Here is a 20,880-nt window from a genome sequence, read left to right as displayed (position 1 = left end):
TTGACTTCACCTTTGGCGTCCCGATGCTGCGGTGCATGATGATGATGATGATGATGATGATGATGATGATGATGATGATAATCGGAAAGGCTAACTCGGACATTATGCGTTTTATGGGAATGCTCACGCGACGGCGAGAAACAAAAAATAATATTGCGGTGATTTTGACAAGCTATAGGCTACTTTTTAGATTTATTGTTTGGATACAATAGATTTACAGTTATAAATTTGTTATGTTTTGTACACCTGTAAGTGCCTTTCTAAAATCAGGACATTATTTGAACCAATGCACAGACTGTAATGTATATAGGCTACTATGGGAATAAAATGGCTTTTCTGAATATATCTTTTATGTTGTAATTATTGAATTAACATTGGGTTTTTTAAATTGTAGACATAATAGCAAGGACTTTTTTTCTATAGTGAGGACCAAAAAAAAAATTAAAAAACACGCTCTCTCTGCCAAATCCGGGCGTGTAAGCCCATCAAAGCGGCCTGTTTAGAGTTATTATACTGAACTATTTTGTTCCTTTGTGTCCTTTTCTAATAGGATGCTCTAAACATTTTGTGGCCCGGAATCTCACATCTCCTTTCACATCCTAAATGCGTATCATGGCTTCTTGACCCTTAGACGTGTTTCTCCATTCGTGGAAAAAATTTATGTGAGAAACACAAATCTGGTGCCGGGGAAAAAAAGACGAGGATGCCACAAAAACACAAAGTTTTGGGCCAGTTTCTCCGGGCCTTTATAGACCTTTTTTGTTCTGCGGGACTGGGCCGTAATTTTGAGCGTAAAGCATGAAAAGTGGGGACAAATGAGCAGCGTTCCCTGATGGGACGAGCCACAAAGGAGCAGGGCCGGTCCCCCGCAGGCAGCAATACTGAGACAAGTGTGTCCCACCGCATAAAAAGGACGCAAACGTTTGGAGGCCATATGGTTTTTGAAATTTCCTCACAAATTTAGACAATTTGATGGATTGAGTTAACCCTCCTTTTAAACAGTTTAACTGGGTGCGAACAAAGGCCATAATGCCTACATAGACTCTCCCTTCATGAGGGCATCTGCGGCTATTAATGTCTAGCCCTTTTCTTTGCCTGGCGTTTTGAACAAGTCAATGAATTACAATGAAACTGCCCCTTTTTTGTGAGCCGCTTGTCTTTCTCTGCTTTTTAGCTCTGGAATAATATGTTTGACTTCTGTCCAAGAAGGTTTTCTAAACAAGAAATGGATTTTGTTGGAAGTGTTTTTAATGTTAAGTAGGGAGCCATAAAGAGTTTAGACTGTGACATTTATGCCAAAGTCTGGTTAGGGAGTCCTTTTGTTTGTTTTCTTCTCATCTCTTTTTTCTTCTTCTGCCTCTTTATTTCTTTTGTCTTTAAGGAGTTTAATGAAGCTGAAAACATGATGTGAGAAAGAGAGAGTGTCCAAAGAGGAACTCAAAAGGCTACCTCCCGTTTAACTCGGTTTGTTCAAAGAAATGATAAGTAGGGCTGTCTTCTTGTGACTTGTTTTATAGTGTGGGCTTGTTCTTTATTTTATTTTTTTACTAATAATTTAGGACAACCTGAATAAGTTTATAGACTTGCAAGCACTTGATATGGCTAAAGCTGTTGTTAAATCTATTGACAAATTATTCCTAAAATGTATAATTCAGTAAAAACCTAACTTTAATCCCCCTATTTAGCCTTTTAAGTAGTATTTTATGATTTGTTTATAACACATTATAATGCAATTGTAAGCTAATATAATTGTTTATTAATGTATTTGTCAACAACTCAACCTCCATGTGCACTCTTATAATGAAGGATGGAGTATAAACAGATAATTATCGACAATGCAGTAAACACTGTTGTAATAATGTAAAATCTGTTTCATAGGAGAAGTTGGAGTTGTTAACTAATACTCACCATTAATACACATTTTAAATATCTGCATACAACTGCATTATAGTATACATAGTGTGTAACCATTTACGTTTATGCTTATTAATTATGAATAGGGGGTAAAGTCTTGCCTTTAATTTATATTTATTCATGTTTAGTTCATCTAAGGTAACCTCGGTTCCCTCCAAAGAAAAATATATATATTTCCAATTAGATTATTTTCTAAATTGACTTGCAAATATAAACATGTCAATTCAAAACTAATTTCTATAAACTAATTCTTTGTTTTGAGGCGTATATCACAACACTGTGTAGTTCTGTTGTGTCAGCCTATTCTGAAGCGAGCATATTTATGAAGGGACAGAGTGTTAAGGCAGGCTAAGTTTATGGATTTCACTTGCTTATTTTATGAGGGCTTGTCAGGAGGCCCAGCGATAAGTAATACTACAGTCTGTGGGACCACTTCGTGGTAATTAATCTGGAGGTCTTAAGTGTATTTCAGTATTTCACTTCAAGATGGAAAAAATCACTACTTCAATCGTCCGGAAAATTGAAGTTTGATGCATGAGTCCCTACTGAAACAATAGAACAGCCCTCTCTCTTTTCATCTCTCCCCCTCCCCTTTTTTAACACAAGCTCTCTCTCTCTCTCTCTCTCTCTCTCTCTCTCTCTCTCTCTCTCTCTCTCTCTCTCTCTCTCTCTCTTTCTCTCCCTCTACATTATTATTATTTGCACCTTGTGGGAAAGTGTCTCAGGTGCAAAGTGTGAATTAATATCATTAAGGACAAGCTTTTAAAAGCATTAAAAAAATAAAATCATCGAAATTATCATCAACCATCCAAGTATTATAATTCTTATTCTTATTCTTATTAAATAAGTATTAAAAAAGAAGATCTGTAAATTACTTTATATTTGCCTGGATTGCCTGAATTGCAGAGTTTTAATCATAGCCTTCCTGTGGAGCCAGTTAATACTTCAAACTTCAATTTTACGGGCGATTGAACTAAGCATGTTCCTGACAGAATTGATGTATGTATTAATTTCCTTTAACTGTTGATTAATTAGGCTGCGCTGAAGGCTCAAATGGAACAGTTTGTTTGGAAATTTGCATATTAATCAAATTCTAGTTGATCATATAAATAATCCAGGCTATGTGATCTTTGGGGATGTAGCTTGAAAACATATACCAGGAAATCAGTAAACATGTAAACTATGATGCTGCTGCTGCAGCATGTCCACTGTATTTAAAGCAGACAGTCAGAAGAAAGAGGGTTATCACCATTTAGACTAAATTGTTCATCATTTTGCTGCAACAAATATTCTGCTATTGTTACAACCACAGCAAACATTTATGCTAGTTTGTCTTTTAGATAAAGAGAGAGGAGAGAAAAAGAGATGCCGGATTTTGAACATTTTGAACTTTCAATATGTAAAAAGAAAGAAAAATTCAAAGCATTTCACAGACTGCCGCCTTGTGATGTGGAAGTGTATCTGCCTCACAGTGTTGGTGGCAGCAGCAGCTTCAGCTCACAGGCAAATGTAGTTTGGGGATGATAAATACTAGAATGATACAAAAAATGGTTTTATACATGTTAAAACAGCATAGACACTATGAGTCAGGAAGAAGAGGCTATACAGTAAACTGGAGTTTTATAGCAGCAGAGCATGTCTCCTTAAACATCGTTTGCTGCTTGATGATAAACCACCAAACCAACCCTTTGGGTAAAAGAAATGAGGTCAAAACTGCATTGACATGAAGAGCTTAGTTTTTTTTTCAGCAATGATTCAAATCAAGAAATTAAAGAGAAGTTACATACACAAAAAGGTAATTTGTAGCACATGAATACAATTTATAATATATTATATTACAGACAAATATGGGTGTAGATTTTAGAAAAGAAATAAAGAATGCAAACATGTTTTAAATATGAGCTGAGGTGGAAAAGTTACAAGATATAAGCAATGGGCATTTTCATTTCTTAGTGGCATGGCGCAAAAACACCATAATAATCAGATATATTAATAAATAAAGTCAAATGAATCAGTGGTGTCTGTCAGATCTGGAAGGGTAGATTTATTATTTTAATTAAATGTGTCAAACTACAGTATGCTGGTTATGAACAAAATGTTCATAACATAGACAAAAAACGCAGGTATAGTGGAAGAGGCAATGCAGATGATGACAAAATTCAAACTCCAGTCAGCTGCCTGACCTCCAGGAGACAGAAATGCAGAGACACCTGCTGGTGTTAAAAGGACAGTGTACCCTAAGTGTGTGAGTGTGTGAGTGTGTGTGTGTGTGTGTGTGTGTGTGTGTGTGTGTGTGTGTGTGTGTGTGTGTGTGTGTGTGTGTGTGTGTGTGTGTGTGTGTGTGTGTGTGTGTGTGTGTGTGTGTGTGTTTGCATTTTAGTATAATAAAATGGGTAATTACATACAATTATGAAAAAGTAATACTACAATAAAAATTGATACTGAGTTGATGTTAAGGAATTATAAACAGATTTGATATTAGACACATTGTGCAAGATTTACCATCTAACGATGAGAGGAAATGTAATGTATATTAATCCAAATTGGTGAACACATTAGACTAATATAATGAAAGAAAAACAAATCACTGCAAAACCAAAATAGTCAATGTGTGTGGGGCATATTTCTATTAGATTCTATATGTGTGTGTTTCTATATTCTATGAAGCAGGGATGAGAAAAGCACTGACTGAGTTTTGATCTTTTAATCAGCCAGAGTTAGAAGTATTAAAGCACTCCACAAGTCGCTTTACTTAAATGAATACGCAGAACTATTATCTCCAGAATGTAAATGAATCAACTAAATGTGAATAAGCTCATTTGAACTTGTTGGGTAGTTAACTCTGTAACAAAGTATTTTATTTCATAAGATGGCTAAATACTTTTGTATGAAAAATCTGTAGCTTTATAGTAACGAGCTATCACATAGTAGTGTAGTGAGGTATATATGAAGGGTAAAAAATGCAATGCACTTTCCCTTTCCCTATTTATTTAAATTGTGTTATTTTAACTGTCTACAATTAGCATAATCTTTGCTGTGGCTTTGTTGGAAAAGACCTTGTTGTTTTATTCAAGAAAGAAAACAATAAAGACCTCAGTGCTGAAGAACTGTGTTGATTGACACGGTTTCTGCTTTATGTTGTCCACAATGCCAGATTGGTCATCACAAGCAACAGCTTTCTACTCACTGAGTCGTTTCACCTGAAAAAAAAGTTTAATCTGTATATCAGTTTTGAAGACCGCGCTGAACATGCGCAGACCGGCGCAGCCGCAACGCTCCTCAGCACTCCCCATCTGTCGCAGACGTTACGTCATCAGTATTGGCGGTTTTTTGAAAAAGGAGCGTTTGTTGTTGTTTTCCGTGTTGTGGAGAAAAGAGAGCGAAATTCAGATATTATGGTAAGACTGGGCGTCTCACTTGTTCACAGCAATGTAAAGTGAGATGTTTTCACATTAACTGTCGAGAATAGCGGCCCTGCAATGCCAACTTTTTGTTAATGTGTCACGAGCCACAACTAGCCGACAGCTCATAAAACCTCAAAGTCGCCACTGTTTGTGTATTTCATGTGTCGTGCTCAGGCTGAGGTGAAGCTCGGCGGCCAGGCGACAGCGGAGCTGTCAGAGGCCGCTCAGAGTGAGCTGATGGACCGGTGTGAGGAGCAGTTCGCTCAGCTGGAAAAGGTAAACTAATGTTTATCTAGTCCTTTCCAACCAGTCTCTGCTTGTGCAAAGAAGCTGCAAACCGCAGACCTATTCCTTTGTGTTGCAGCTTCAGAATGAGATTATACTTTGTGAACCAGATTCCTGCGAGATGCCTCAGCAGCAGGTGAGATGATTGCACATGTTCATTGATGATCTTTTCAGCTAATATGTATTTTCTCAACGTTACCTTGAAGTTGCTGTTGCTTTAAATTGCGAACAATATCTTTAAAACATTTTTTTATACAGCCTTTACTGTACGCATAATGTCCATCAAAGGTTTATACAGAGGCAAGCAAAATAGCCTATTCATTTGACAGTGGAACTGCTTGAACAGCAATAAAAAGTTCATCAAACCTTGCCATTTTAGCACCACAAATTTTGAAAACGTTATGGTTTAAACGGATGAAACTCAATTAAAAATGTGATAGAGCTGTTAAAAAGGCTTTTTCTCAACAGCGGAAATAACAGATAACAATGGAATTATGTTAAAATTATGTTATAAATGTTTGCAAATTATGCAGCTTTTCAAAGTTGATTCATCCTTTTTTGCATCACACATACTATGCGTCCCTAAAGGTATGACATCATAGAAACACAAATACCACACTGCCTCATTGTGACTCGTACTGCATCTCCACTGGAGTTTAGCTGAACTAGTCCTCAGGCTAACATAGCCTGCTTCAACAAACTAGAACCCCTGCATGCTTACCTGCCGGCGCAGATGTACTAACTTCCCGTTAGAACATCACCAAATCTTCCCAAGCCTTGTTGAAACTTAAAAGTATTTCACCACACCAAACTGAGATGATCGATATCCAGTGGAGGTTTTACAATCAGCTGGCTTAAAGGTAGCTATTCACATTTTATAAAACTATTGTTAGCTTGTTTATTTTACATTAATTAGGTGTGCCATTGGTGTGTGTAAATAACTTAATAACTAATCAGTAGCCTTTATAAATATGATGGCATGTGTTTATCTGTGAATATTCTTCTTCAATAGGCAATAAATCGACTGATAGCAACAGAAGCTGAACTGAAGCAGTGGCTGACCGTGGAGCCAGAATGTAAGTCCTATCTTCCCACTGAACCTGTAACAGTAATGAAATATAAGTGCTTACCACTGCAATATAAATACGACAAAATGGTACCAGTTCCTCTTAAATCAAAATGTATTTTCAGGCTTTGTAACTTTATAAAATGTTGTTTCCAAGCTTTCACATCATTTTAAATTGTTATACCTGCTGTATCTACTGTTTGCTATTACAACATTGGCATTTTATGAATGTATTTATAGTGTTTGTTCATTTATTTTTCCTCTATCCAGTGCTGGCATCAAATTCAGAAGTTTTACTTAAAGCTGGAAAAGAGGAGGTATGTATGTGCTTAATATGTAACATTGAAGAATGTGTCTCATAGAAATTCCTTATTTAGATTCACTTCTAGTTATCCAATCCTTTTTCCCACTTTGTTTTCCTTAGATGCTCAAGCTGTGCTCTGAATTGGAGATGGTTGTTTCTTGCCATGAAGCAAAGAGAGACAAATTAAGAGAAACTAAACAACTGTGGGTACACTTTTTAGTAATATTGTAGACTTTAGAGCATATACACTAGATGTTTCTCATAAGTGAATGGAAGATACGTTTCATTTGTTTTGCTCAGTGTATTGCTCTGAACATTTTTTTTTTAGTGAACAGAAGTGGTTGGAGGAGAAGAAACAGGTGCTGATAGCTGCCAATGACCATGTTGAACGACTTCAAAGGGAAAAGGGGACATTTTCAGAGCGCAGGTGAGTGTCATGGCGATCACACTAAACCAGAGGAGTTCAAGCTGTGAGGTGTATTTCCAGTAGAGGGCAGCAAAACACATTATTTTTTATCAAAAAAGGGAGAATGTGAATGCATTAACACAAGTACTTGAGTTCATTGTGTAAATGTGCCAGATTCAATTAATTAATAATTTTCACATACAGCTTGGTGGGCAGGTTGATGGCCTTCAAAGAAAACAGACGACAAGAGCACAGAAGCACTCAATCTTACTCAAACTTTACTTTGAAAACTGTACGTATGAACCAAAATGTGTGTCTGTGTGTGTTTGTATTGACATGTGCATTCCACAGTATATTGCAGGACACAAAGGTGAAAATCCAGAAGATGAAGGTCTACCAGGAAAGGTTGATGGAGTCTCTGGGGGACATACTGGAGAAGCACGTCCCTCTCCCTCAGAATGAATCCAGTACAAACAGGAAGAACAAGGTGCAGTGGCCTGTTCTGTGTTTGACGATCGTCCATGCTTTCGCAGCCTGCTACCATACCAAACATGTGCTGTTAGTACCACTGTGCAGATAACCATCTTTTGTTTCTTCTTTCAGAACATTGCCCAGGAGCTAGATGAAGACTTGATTTCACTTAATGAAATTCTTGAGGTGGGTTGTGATGCACTACATAATCAACTTTGATGTCCAATTATGTTTCCTTGGAGTTAAGTAAAAGCAGTATAATTATGATCATATTACATTTTAATACAGTTGTATTGCCATGTAGCTTTTCACTTTAGAATGTATCTTGTTATTTTGTTATTACTATTTATATATATATATATATATATATATATATATATATATATATATATATATATATATTACAATACATCAGTGGCAGGCCATGCTTTTCGGCCATAGGCCTTCAATGAGTGAAATATAGTCCACATCAGTGCTGGACTGGGGGAAAAAACGGTCACACCGACCCGCGGAGCCACTCCACGGTGTGACGCGGGGGAAAAAAAGAGGAAACTCTGCAGTTTAACAATGCGCGGGGCCTGACCCACGAAGCCACTTCATCCACCAGCGTGGACGGCTGCAGCACCTAAAACTATAAAAATGTAATTGCTTCTCTAAATATGTTTCAACTTACCCTATATACTATTCCATATTGTTTTTGTCAATGACAGTGAATAGTTACATCTTATCTCCTCCCCTCCCGTCCACTTGAATTTGAGGTCTGTAGATGTTTAATAAGGATGTATGGTTGTCATGGTCCACAGCTGTCAAATCTGCCAACTCTCAGTGCTGCACATGTATTTTAGTCAAGTGGTTGTATAAATAATTGCAATTGTCTCAAATTGTCTCCAATATGTGTGAAAATACTTAATGTTATACTATTTTGTTGGCCATGATACAGCAAATGTGCATAAAAAACATCCAGTGTTTGAGTTTGGGAAGGCCCTTTTGTCACGTTATCTCTCTCCTTGCATCTCATTCCAGTGTGGATTGTCAAATCTATCGAATTATATCATTGTAAATACAAACCTGCATACTCTATATAGATTGTATCGCCTTGCACCCTCACTTAACATTAATCTCCCTCTGTACCCCTACAGCTACTCATGAACAAGGTCCTAAATACACCACACGACCCCTATGTAACCCTGGACAACACATTCTGGCCACCGTACGTCGAGCTGCTGCTCCGCTATGGCATTGCAGTAAGGCACCAAGAGAATAACTACAAGATCCGCCTGGAAACCTTTTGTTAAGGCAGTGGTGCATTAGACACCTTGAGTACCACGTATCTCCTAATGTTTTTAATTTGAGTCAAATTGTATAGTGCCATCAAATTGTATATTTATGTTGGCTTGTATGAAGAAGAAGAAGAACTGAGAAAGATATGAGGTTTTAGAGATATAATGAAGTGTAAATTAATACATTTGCAAATTACCCAATTAGGGTTTACAAGTAAATTTGTACAGGGTAACCCTGGGTCATTTAAAACATCAGACTAACATCAGTCTAATTTTTGTGTAAACTCGTATCTTTAGGTTGATTTTTTTAATCTTCAATACATATTTCCTTTGATCCTATTTTCATAGCTTTTCAAGGGCAAGATTGAATGTGAAACTGAAGTTTGAATTTATGACTATATATTTGGGTTCATTTAAAGATGTTTGAGCTGCTTATTATGTTGCTTTTAAAAGCCTAAAGGTACCCAAGTGTTGAATTGTTATTTGTATGTATATATGTTCATTAATAATAAAAATAAACCAAAAAAAAACACAACTTCTTATCTTTCCAGTCATAATTATTAATGGGGACTGATGGATAAACTTGTACTGCAGATAATTCTTTTTTTTATCTATGAACATGTAAAACGTATTTCACGCGTAACGTCGTGCGTCAGAGACGTCAGACCCGTCGACCAATCAAACGCATGCGCCGCGTCAGCTTTAGCATTCCTGTGGGCGGAGAGGGGATTCCGGTTCCGGGTGTTTTCACATCTCACTCCGAGGCGTTCATCACTCCGACTATGGTCTTTTAACAGAAACGTAATTACATTTACGACTGATTAAAGTAGAGCTGTTTTATATTAAAGGAGTCCAACTAAAGCCGTCACTATGGCGACCCGCTCGGAGAGAGAGAAGGCCCAGAAACTCAACGAGCAGCACCAGGCCATCCTGTCCAAAATGCTGAGAGAGGAAGACAACAAGTACTGCGCCGACTGCGAGGCAAAAGGTACGACACCCACACTGTCGGTTTTTGAACAATTCAACTTCACGGAGTTCACATTTTCACTCTGAATCCGTCGCGAGAGTCTGCGTCGGTTAGCAGAGCTAACTCGCTCGTGTGTAACTGGCTCGAGCTCGTCAGCTGACATCTCTTCCCCTCAAGCTAAACTAAGTGGCTAACTAGCAAGCTAACTTCTCTAAATCTACGTAAGCCTCCCGCTCTCACTTCATGCCGCCTTCAGCGCTTTGGTCGGGTTTTACAAGCGTTTAACAGACTGGGGCAGGTTCTCCACAGGAACTTGTTTTCATGTTGGGTCATCGGTAAAGAATGCAGAGCTGCCTTTTGGCACTTTAAGTCACTACAAGATCTTGCATGTTTTTTTAAATTTCAGAATCAGAAACGTATTATTGCCACGTAAGTTATTACAAACGAGGAATTTGTCCTGGCGGAAGGTGCATCATAAAACACAACAACAACAACAACAGCAACAACAAGGAATAGTTAACCGTACAAGTGGAAGTATAACATTTGGATAAAAAAATAAGTAAAGATGCAGTAAATAAGTAGCAATGCAAGTAAAATAAAAAAATAAAGGGGTAACGATCAATAATGATTATAATAAGAGTAAATGTAAAGTAAAGTGCACAGAATGAGGTAATGAATGTCAAAGTGACAGGTGATGAGTGAAGTGGCGAGTGACTTTAAATGTGCGGTGTGGACAGTTGTGCAGGAGGGAGAAGGGAAGGTCCAGGGGGAGACGGAGTCAGTCAGTGGGGGACCCGGGCTTTGTTGACTGCTGCCGGGAAAAAACTGTTTGTGTGGCGGGAGGTCTTGGTCCTGATGGACCTCAGCCTCCTGCCAGAGGGAAAGGACTTGAAAAGTTTATGTCCAGGGTGAGAGGGGTTTCTTCACACATCTCTCAATAATCACATCATATTACTGTTGTTGTTTTTTGCTTCATCAGGTCCAAGATGGGCATCCTGGAATCTGGGAGTATTTATCTGCATCCGGTGTGCTGGCATCCACAGGAACCTGGGAGTGCACATATCCAGGGTCAAATCAGTCAACCTGGACCAATGGACTTCAGAACAAATGCAGGTATTGTTTTGTTCTCTATGTACTTTGGTTCAATGACAGAAGACGATGCTTTTAGTCATTATTAAAGTGCTGCGGTGAGACATCATTGGAGATTTATTTCAGCATCCTTTATTTAGGCAAATCTGTTATCTAGTGAAGAACCGCCTTTTCTCTTCAAAGTCTACGACCTGTGGCAAGACTGCACATTTATTATAAACGGGTACTCTCAATAATTTAGCATTGTGCCTCAATAAACTTGGTTGACGGTGAGAGATACAAACTTTTAGTCCCTTGTTTGAGTCAACTTCAAGCATACCTACAACTCCCATAATGCAAATGTATTGGGTCTGTCACTTCGCTGCATTGATGTGGAACTTACCATAACTGCCAGTTTTCACCTTAATGTTTACTGATAACATGAACATACAAGTTATAACTATAGAAATGATATTTCATGAACCTGTGTTCTTTCTTTTTACAGAGTATACAGGATATGGCAAACACCAATGCCAGGCAGCTTTATGAGGCAAACCTTCCAGAAAACTTCAGACGACCTCAAACAGACCAGTATCCTTCACTATCAACAGACAGACTTAAAATAACTTGAAAGTGCAATGCTGTATATACTGACGGTATTCTTTTTTATACTTGTTCTCACCTATCTTTCTCTTAACTCTGACCTAAGAGCTGTGGAATTCTTCATCAGGGATAAATATGAAAAGAAGAAATACTACAGCAAGAATGTGACCAATGGGAGCAGTGTATGTATCCAGTTGTGTTTATACTAAATAGCTAGAATGTACATGATTTTAAAAGTAGTGTACACACTTTTGTAGATGAGTGGCTTAAGCTGGCATCAGTTTTCCTGATGTTCATTTTGAGTTTCTTTTGGGGTTTTTTCAGCCAAAAGATGGTAAGAAAGAGAGGGAGCCAGACAGAGGCAGCAAGGTGTCCTCCTACACCAAGGTAAAGTACTCATTCCTTCATGAGTAGAGCTGTTGTAGGAACATGCTCCTCATCATTTTTTGTCCTATATGAAGATGTCCTTACTGATTTTATTTATTTGAACTACAATTGCTTTTAGAGTGAAGAGTCAAGGCCAGCTCCCAAAATCAGCCCCGCTAAGACTTCAGAACCCTCCGTGAACCTTTTAGGCCTTGGTGAGTATCTCAGCGCTTCATGTACTGCTGGAAAATAAAAAATATTCTGAAATGTGCCTAATAAATGTGCTGACTGAGTCAGAGATATTTATGGAATCCGGTTAAATAAGTTTTCAGCTTGTACTTATTTTCCTGTTATTGCCGGTCCAATAAATGAATGGAAGACTATGAACTCATTGAGCTTCGAGGGTTTGTGGACTAATGGTGCTATTCAATTTCTTATTACTGATTTGTATTTAATTTGACTGTATGTGTGATGGGTTGCCTGTAACGCTTGCTTGGTGTAGCACGCTGTGGCATATTATGGCAGTGATGGTATACCACAGGGCCAAAACATGACTTTCTGTTTGTAGCTTGTGTCATCACCGTAAACTGGCTCAATGTGTAATAATCAAGCAGTTACCCTTTCTCTTGGTTTCTAACAGCTATGTAATATAGCAGTTACTGTGACTGTACATCTGACAAGAAGCAGACAAAACTAATCTGATCCGCTGTGTTATCAATACTGGTATAAGAACTTTAATGAAGTCTGTTGTTCTTTTACGTTGCTGTTGAGGCAGTGAACCATGTAGAACTACAGGTTGTTGTTCATCGATTGATTTGTTTACTTGGCCAGCAAATATATTTTTTATTGGAATAATTCATTGTGTTTACTGTGCAGGCTGTTGTGCAGCTGTGGGAGGGTCTTAAATGAATAGAGCGATGACACGTATTCTCACATTAGCAAACATTAGCCCTGTTTGTTTTACACACCGTTTCACGGTAATTACATGGGTTTTATTCATGATCTTTCATTCTTGTGAATTCAGATAGAATGTCTTTGGGACTGTTGGCAGTGAGTTATGTCAAAACAGTCCAACACTAACACTTGTTTTCTCTAACTGTGAGCTCTTAATTTATTCCTGTAAAACCAGTTTCTTTACCTCTCCGTCACAGACGTACCGGCAGCTGCATCAACTAACAATGGTAGCACGAGCACAAGCCAGAACAACAATGACCTGGATATATTCGGCCCAATGGTATCCAACCCCCTCCCCTCATCCTCATCTGCAGCTCAGTTTTCTCAGGTAAAATCCAGCAAGAAGTTCCCTGTTCAGATTTAGTACTAATTTCTGAATAATGCTCTGTAGTGCTTGACAGTAATGGTTGTCTAGTTGTACAACTGAAATTAAGTGTGCAGTAGAAAATAAAAAGTAAAATGATAACTCCCAGCATCATTAGCCTACAAGACAGAAACACCAATACAAGAGACGATGAAAGAGGCATAGACAGAAAAGGAATGCAGCTAATGAGGCAATCAGTTGGCTAAACATTTAAATAGGACTGCAACTTGCGTATGCCCGTACGCATTTATTTATATATTTGTCTCCTTCATTTGTTACAACCTTGATTGAGTATAATGGTGATAAATGTATTTTCACTCCATTTATACATAAAGAAAACTGGGAAGACATTCTGTCAAATAGCTGATGGCAGTATGACAACGAGGTCGTAAACTCTAATCAAATGTAGTTGGGTTTAATGATGAAATCTTTTATTGATGATGATTTGTAGATTCGTTAAAAACCTGTTCAATCAGTGCAGGTTTCAAATTGAGTTACTGATGTTTAGTTCATCTGAAACATTTCCACCTATCAGGTGAGCTCCGGTAACACAGCTGGCGATCCGACACAAGCTCGAGCAGCGGGGTCAGTGGGAGGCGGAGCCAGCTCGGGGTCGGGGCAGGGGGACCTGGACTTGTTCAGTGACACCAGTAGCACCACTAAAACCGAAGACACGGCCAAGAAGCCGCTGTCCAAGGACTCCATCCTGTCCCTTTATGGAACCAACAGCATGTCCCAACAGGTGCCCGCTGGTGAGGACGCAAACATAACAATGTGATAAACAACCCAAGTCATGTTCTTGAATTGTAATGTCTTTGAGACATAATCATTCTCTTATTGTAATGTCATTTATATTACATTTCTCTAATCCTAAAGCATTGTTTATGTTTCGGACAAATCTTGATATCACTCAACAAAAGAAGTTTGCCTAAAATTGGGAGACATTTTTTGTTTTAAATCAGGAACTACTGATAAGGAGGAGAGACTGCCAATCTGACCAGACATTTAATTAATTCCAACTTTTGCCACTTTACTCTGTCTTAGACTTTGAAAACACCTGGGCTAGATTAACATTTTCCTCACTGAGGTAACGCTGGGATTCATGTGGTGAACAGAATCCATAAGGAGCAAGTAGATGCATGCTTGTATGTCCCAACACTGTCCCTCAGACCTGTTGTAACTTCTTGTCCTAATCAACAGGTTCCTTAAACAAACACACAGCCAAATATTTAACTAGTTTTGGAAAACACTGCACATGACAGGACAGGTGATGCATAACATTTTTCCCTCTGTTTTGCATGTCCCTCTTCCCCCTCAGCTGGCATGTTCATGGGCCCCTCCCAGATGCAGTTTCCTGTCCAGGCCACGGGTGGTTATCAGGCTTTCCCTGGCATGGGCACAGCCATGCCGCCTACAACAGTCATGGGTGCCATGATGGCTCAGAGCGGGGCAGCCATGATGGGTCCCAGTCCGGGAATGATGGTTGGGATGACGATGCCTAATGGCTTCATGGGGAATGCGCCAGCCACCGGTGTGATGGGCATGGCACCGAGGATGATGGGACCACAGGGCGGTGCGTTGCCTGCAGGCATGGTGCCTGCTCAGGGCATGTACACCATCCAGCCTGGCCAGCAGGCTCAGTGGAACATGGGTCAGGTATGCAGAGCCATTAAGCTATGTTGATTACTGCAGCATTGTAGCAGAGTATTTAAAAAGCAACTCTACATTCAATCTTGCCCTGTGTGCATGTAGGCTTGCTTATGGCAAAAATCATGATCGTTTCTTTGGTGAATATTGAGATCACGATTTATTAACACGATTAATCACTGACTTTGTAAACGTGTCTGGAAAGAAAATGTTAGAGTTAAATGCCTCGATCTTATCTGGTGCACTTTGAGAGCAAAAAATGAGACACTATATCTATAATTACATTCAACTATAAACACTTTGGTTGTATATACATGAACGGTGATGACACAGTCAAAAACATGGCACACTCGCAAAGCATGGTAAACAAGATCCATGTTTCAAGACTGCTTCGCTGGGGTTTTCCGACATCGGCACACTGAGGACGGTCAGCTGCCGTTGGCACTTGTGCCGGGAGAATGAACAGGGAGAGAGAGGAGCAGCAAGCACTTAAAGGCGAGCTCAGGGCCAGGGGTGCTGTAAACTAGCATAACCTTCACCCCAGGCCTTTCCAAGCCAACCTGGAGAAACTTAGCCCTGAAAATAATCATTTGGTGATAATCTTATTTTCATAATCATCAAAAGTCACTGAAATTCAATAAATTGCACAGCCTTATGTTCATATGTGTCTGTCACGTGTGATTTGTTTTACATGTGACCACACCCAGCTAGGGTGATGAATTTCACACAAGTGCATTGTGAAGTTACTACACAGGATGTGGACCAAGCATCCAGCAGCCTACACGGGTATAAAAAATATATGGAGCAGCAATAATTGATTCCTGAAAGGAGACACCCAACCAAGGCCGTAAATGGTCTAGTGAAGAGGTTGTGCAGGAGGAGCTTTGATTTACTTTCAACTTGGACTTGTATTGTTTAGTAGCATGCTTTTACCTCATGTCTCAATCCACCTTCAGAGATCATGGACTAGTTTCAGGACATGGTTGGGTTTATAATATATTACAATCCATGATGTAATACTCGAGTGTTGACGTAGATCTCTCTCCCATCCTCAGGTGAATCAGCAGATGTCAGGGTTGACTCTGAACGGTGCAGGTGGCCAGATGGCCTTTGGTCAGCCTCCGTCAACAATGGGTGGATGGGCCGCCGCAGGATCTGGCCAGACTCTGAGCACACAGCTATGGAAGTGAGCCTTAGAGCGGGTTGATGGTTGGGCAGAGTAAGATTCAAGGTGGCAGAAGTGCAAAATATATCTTGTGCTGCTTTGCACCTCTCTATGAACTGATGCCCATTTCCATCGCGGACCAGCCTTCCGAACATGAAATTGTATCTCCTTTTTTTTCCTTCTCCCTTTCTCTGTCTCTCTTTCTCTCTATTGTGTGAGTGAATTGGGAGTCATACAGGATTACAGCCTGGCAGTTTCTGCCTGTCATATGGTTTTTGATCATAACTTTTATTTTCCTTTTTTGGAAAAATTACAAGGAAATAACAGTCCCAACAAAAATGATATTGACATATCAGAAAAGCTGCAGGACCAGTTACACGAGCTTTTATTGTATCACTGTATTATTATAAGAAAATATAACATTTAAATGAATAGTATTTAATGGGAGAAGATGGGACTATCAAGTCTGTCAGTACTGCTCCAAAATGTACAGCGCTGTATAACCTTCTTTTAAAGTACTTGTGGTTCCCCTATAAAATTAAAGTCATAATAAATGATTGGCTCTGATGTGTCTTCTATAAATAAATATTCCTGCAGGGTCATTTGTATCACCTATACTTGCCTAAATTCTGATCCAGGATCTCACTTCACCACCGAAACTAACTAACAGTAATATACAACATTAAACTCATCAAATTGTGATATTGGGCCTTTGCAAACCACTCGAAGAGCCTCATAGATCTTAGATTGTTTAAATAATTTGTTTACAAAGGTGTATTGGTCCAACATAATCTTGTCATACGGTTATGTTTGTGTAGTTTTCATGCTGGTCCTGCCCTCTAGATGGCAGTAGTGTGCCTTGGGAAGTCTAGCAGGATGTAAAAGCTTCACAGCATGAATGTGATATTATGTGACATATTTGCAGCGCATTAAAAGGTTTAGCAACTATTTGCAAACAGTCAGCACAGATAGTTGTTGAGGCATTGAGTACTTCTAAAGCTCAAGAGTTTTTGTTTTTTTTTGCTATGTCACATGTCTGCTTATAGAAAATGGAACAAAATAAATGTAATTGACTATTTGCATACTGTTGAGTAGTTGTTTCCCTTCTATCAGTGCCAAAACAATTAGCCCCCTTTCACCTAAGTTTGACAATTTTGAAAAGCATGGTAATTCAATTTTAACAAATACAATTATGTGCAACAAATGTCACAAACCACCTGCAAAACAAGTTGCCAGACTGAGTGAGTTTACTGTACTATGACATTTTTAAGGGCTATGACATTCTTTTCTATGAAATACTATATTTTATCATAGTCTTATGATATTTAATAACATACTATACATATATTATTTAGAAAATGGGTCTTAATCTCGGGACCCGCGAGCCAATATTTTGTGGCCCCCTATTTAGTCTAAGCCTTAGCACCTTGTTGTTTTTCATTTTAACAATATGCTCAGTTGAATTTTATATATATAGTATTTAAATATTTAAAAAAAGTTGTGCTATTGACTGAATTCTCTGCATGGACTGTCAGATGTCCAGGTAGAGGTGCTCAATTAATTAGTGAATTATAATAAAGTAATATTGATCAACTTTATTCTTGAACTAATTAATAATATTAAATTAAATCTAAAAATATATGACCTTTTAGTCACATTACCGGATATTGGTTTAGAAAGAAAGGACAAAAAAAAGAAGAAAAATAATAATAGTTTTCTGGCCTTAAGTAATCTGGTTGCCCTGAAGCTTTCATATTTGCATTTTTATTTAAATAAAACACGCTAAACAGAGCCTTTATTCATTCTCTATGGCAACGCTGAAATCTGCAGATGTAATATATCTTTGGCCGCTCGAGGCGCAGTGGAGCTGTTTTGAGTTAGTCTGTTTCTTCAGCATTACCACAGCTGTTTGACCCCTTCTCAGCGGATGTGAAGAGTGTCCAGAGAACGTTACAAATGGGACTTATTGACTTGCATCGCAACAGTGATCTAAAAGCTAAACTCAGAGAGGCACAAGGAAAACCAGACATGACTCGACAATTTATGAGAGCATTGCCTCCATGCTTCCCTGAGCTGACAAAAGAGATCAGTGGGTGATGTGCCTTTTTGGAAGCACATATCTGTGTGAGAGAGTTTATTAAATACAGTACAGGTCCTTGATGCCCATCATGAAGCTGTACTCAGGGTTTCCACTGTGACCTCGATCAGGGCCAATGTGGCTCAGCTGTGTGAGCAGAAGCTGCCAGGTGTCTGGCAAAAAATAGAATAAAGCACAACTGTGTTCAAGGATTGCACTTGTGGGTTTGTTGCAGTTTCAATAAGTTATTTAAAAAAAAAAAATGTGTTAACTGTGATGAAAATATGTTATGAATGTAAAAGTAAATAAATAAGTAAACTTTCAAAAATATTGCACTGTCTGTGCGGCCCTCTCATGCAATCACAATACATGGGGTGGCCCCAAGCCAAAATGAGTTTGAGACCCATGATTTAGAGCATACTATAACCTTTTTTATGACATTTCTATTTGACAATCTATAATATGACCTTTAATGACAAGTTAAAGGTGTACAATCAATCTGTCAGGCATTTTTCATTTTTATACATACGCACGTGGTGGTCAAACAAGCCAGAAATTAAAAGGAGAGGTAGCTGCGTTAGCGAGAACAAAGCAGTGAAATAAAATATTTTATAATTACATGCATTTTATAGTTGTAATGTGTGTCCCTGTTAGTAAGCAAACTTTAATGGGTTTAATTTGTTAAAGATGAGTCAGGTGGGTGGACGACGTTGCGCAACAACAGGTGAGGATGCTGTGAAGCTCACGTGGCCGGACTGACTTTCCAAGCCTAACCAGAGGTCGTTTCTACGCACCGCTGCGGAGGAAATGCCCATGGAAAGGAGGATCAAATCAGACCACCTAAAATATTGTGCTTCATTATGAAATGTGGCAATATGAAATACTTGTCAGCAGGCCACTGCTGTCTAAGTAACTGATTAGAAATACTGAACAAAATATAGATTGTGTTTGAAGCAGTGGCGAGCCGTCAGGGCCTTCTCCGCTGGCCTAAACACTATCACAAAGTTGTAGCTATTTTATTATTTATTTATTTTTCAGAAATACACTACATGTATTATAATTATGTTCCCCTACTAGCTTATTTTCTCATTGCACAGCTTCCTCTGTGGCTTTGCCTTCAGCCGCTGAGAATCTGTTAAGAGCGCACAATCGCATTTTTCCTCTATTTCTCTGGTAGATCAGTGGCTTAAACTACATGGAGAGGCCTTCCAGCCACCTACTGGAAAAAAAAACTTATTGTAGGACTCAAAGTCCAACTTTTGGTTTTAGTATTTCTGATACAGCAGGAGACACATGTAGCTGCACATGAAACCACGTTCATGCAGTGCATGACCAGAGACAGTGTTAGAGAGGCATCCTGCCACACACGAGCTTAGTGTGGGGGGTGTTTAAAGGTGACAGTATTAGATTTTGATGTATTTTTTTCTTTTGACCAAAGTGTTAGATTACATATCATATTACATATTACATCAACAAGGTGCAGCACATTTAATGGCACAGTGCCATTTATTTTCTATGGGTTTAATGAGGAGTCTAATCTGTCTAAAAGTCGTCTATCATGTTGACTATAACAAACTCATTTCTAAACGTACAGGGAACCAGCACTTGGTGGCAGTAGTGCATTAGTTGTTTAAAGAAAAGGGAGTTTCAGTTCAGTCTGTAGCCAAAATGAACTAACTCTCACTGGTCTCTCTGTTTGCTGTTCTGTGCCAATATGTGCATATTGTTTTTTCAATTCCTGTCCTATTTGTTTTAATGTATTTTCTAGTTGCCCTTATTGCATTTAACACTTATGAATGTAGCTTGTTGTTGAGGTTTTCCCCTTCCTAACAATGGTTATAAAGTGTTAAATACAGATCATCAACTTTATGATTACTACTGCCTTATTAAGGCGCTTTTGTTATATTTGATTATGAAACTTTTGGGCACATTCACATGCAGAATTTGGAAAATCAGAGTCATACTGTAGGTGTTTACAGCCAGTAGCAGTTTTGTAGGGAAAATGTGCCTCACTCTACCTCTGAGCGGTTTGGATCAGTAGTTCTTTCATTGAGTGTTTCTCTCTGGCTCTGTAATAGGGATTTCAACATAATGTATGTCTTTAAAAACACACAATATGTATGTACCCAATGCATGCTGGGATATGCTCCAGCACTTTAAAAGTGAATGTACTTACTTTTAAAGTCACTACATTAAAATGCCACAGATTAAAAGCCCTTTGTGTAAACTCTCTCTTTCACGATAGCGCTGATCGTATTTACAAAGCTACTCAGCCCTGCCCAAGTAAGTCCATCCTGTCTTCAGGATCCTGCAATTGTATGCAGTGTGTGCTTCATCAAACCAGCCTTGCAACTCCAGCCTTTTACCATCCTCCATTTCCAATTTAGAGCCACATGCTTTCTTAATAAAGCAGAAGCCAATGCTGTGTTTATGGTGAGAATGGACTCGCAGGAAGACCAAACTCACAACCGTGCACATGGAAGAAAGTCACATCTATCTCAATCCTGGCAGGGCCTGAAAGCCCCTGAAGTGTGTTTGG

The 20,880-nt window shown here is 38.8% G+C and overlaps 2 protein-coding genes across 2 annotated transcripts; both read left to right on the top strand.

The window, feature by feature from the left end:
- The first annotated feature begins 5,231 nt into the window (after window positions 1–5,231).
- On the top strand, window positions 5,232–9,617 carry LOC137795206 (centromere protein K-like). Its single transcript, XM_068592551.1, has 10 exons — window positions 5,232–5,312; window positions 5,493–5,594; window positions 5,683–5,739; window positions 6,616–6,679; window positions 6,940–6,986; window positions 7,094–7,176; window positions 7,302–7,400; window positions 7,731–7,866; window positions 7,983–8,036; window positions 8,990–9,617. Exons 1-10 carry the CDS (start codon window positions 5,310–5,312, stop codon window positions 9,143–9,145), a joined length of 801 nt encoding a protein of 266 aa, XP_068448652.1. The 5' UTR covers window positions 5,232–5,309; the 3' UTR covers window positions 9,146–9,617.
- A 193-nt stretch (window positions 9,618–9,810) lies between these two features.
- LOC137795283 (stromal membrane-associated protein 1-like) lies at window positions 9,811–17,351 on the top strand. The gene is made up of 10 exons (XM_068592667.1): window positions 9,811–10,118; window positions 11,077–11,210; window positions 11,671–11,756; window positions 11,875–11,950; window positions 12,093–12,155; window positions 12,274–12,349; window positions 13,286–13,416; window positions 13,988–14,204; window positions 14,771–15,108; window positions 16,155–17,351. The coding sequence occupies exons 1-10, from the start codon at window positions 10,001–10,003 to the stop codon at window positions 16,287–16,289; spliced, it is 1,374 nt and encodes a 457-aa protein (XP_068448768.1). The 5' UTR covers window positions 9,811–10,000; the 3' UTR covers window positions 16,290–17,351.
- Window positions 17,352–20,880: the final 3,529 nt, after the last annotated feature.

This window comes from Clinocottus analis, unplaced genomic scaffold (genome assembly GCF_023055335.1).
Source record: "Clinocottus analis isolate CAN_PGR_092001 unplaced genomic scaffold, fCliAna1.0.p SCAF_27, whole genome shotgun sequence".
Classification (NCBI taxonomy): Eukaryota; Metazoa; Chordata; class Actinopteri; order Perciformes; family Cottidae; genus Clinocottus; species Clinocottus analis.
The sequence above is the reverse complement of the archived record's forward strand: the minus strand, read 5'-3'. Positions and strand labels throughout refer to the sequence as shown.

Excerpts from the sequence above, each read along its gene's own strand:
- LOC137795206 (XM_068592551.1), top strand. Across the intron at positions 5,740-6,615 it reads GCGAGATGCCTCAGCAGCAG|GCAATAAATCGACTGATAGC; the intron begins GTGAGATGATTG and ends CTTCTTCAATAG. Across the intron at positions 7,177-7,301 it reads TTAAGAGAAACTAAACAACT|TGAACAGAAGTGGTTGGAGG; the intron begins GTGGGTACACTT and ends TTTTTTTTTTAG.
- LOC137795283 (XM_068592667.1), top strand. The coding sequence starts at position 10,001 with ATGGCGACCCGCTCGGAGAGAGAGAAGGCCCAGAAACTCAACGAGCAG. Across the intron at positions 11,211-11,670 it reads GGACTTCAGAACAAATGCAG|AGTATACAGGATATGGCAAA; the intron begins GTATTGTTTTGT and ends TTCTTTTTACAG. Across the intron at positions 14,205-14,770 it reads GTCCCAACAGGTGCCCGCTG|CTGGCATGTTCATGGGCCCC; the intron begins GTGAGGACGCAA and ends CTTCCCCCTCAG.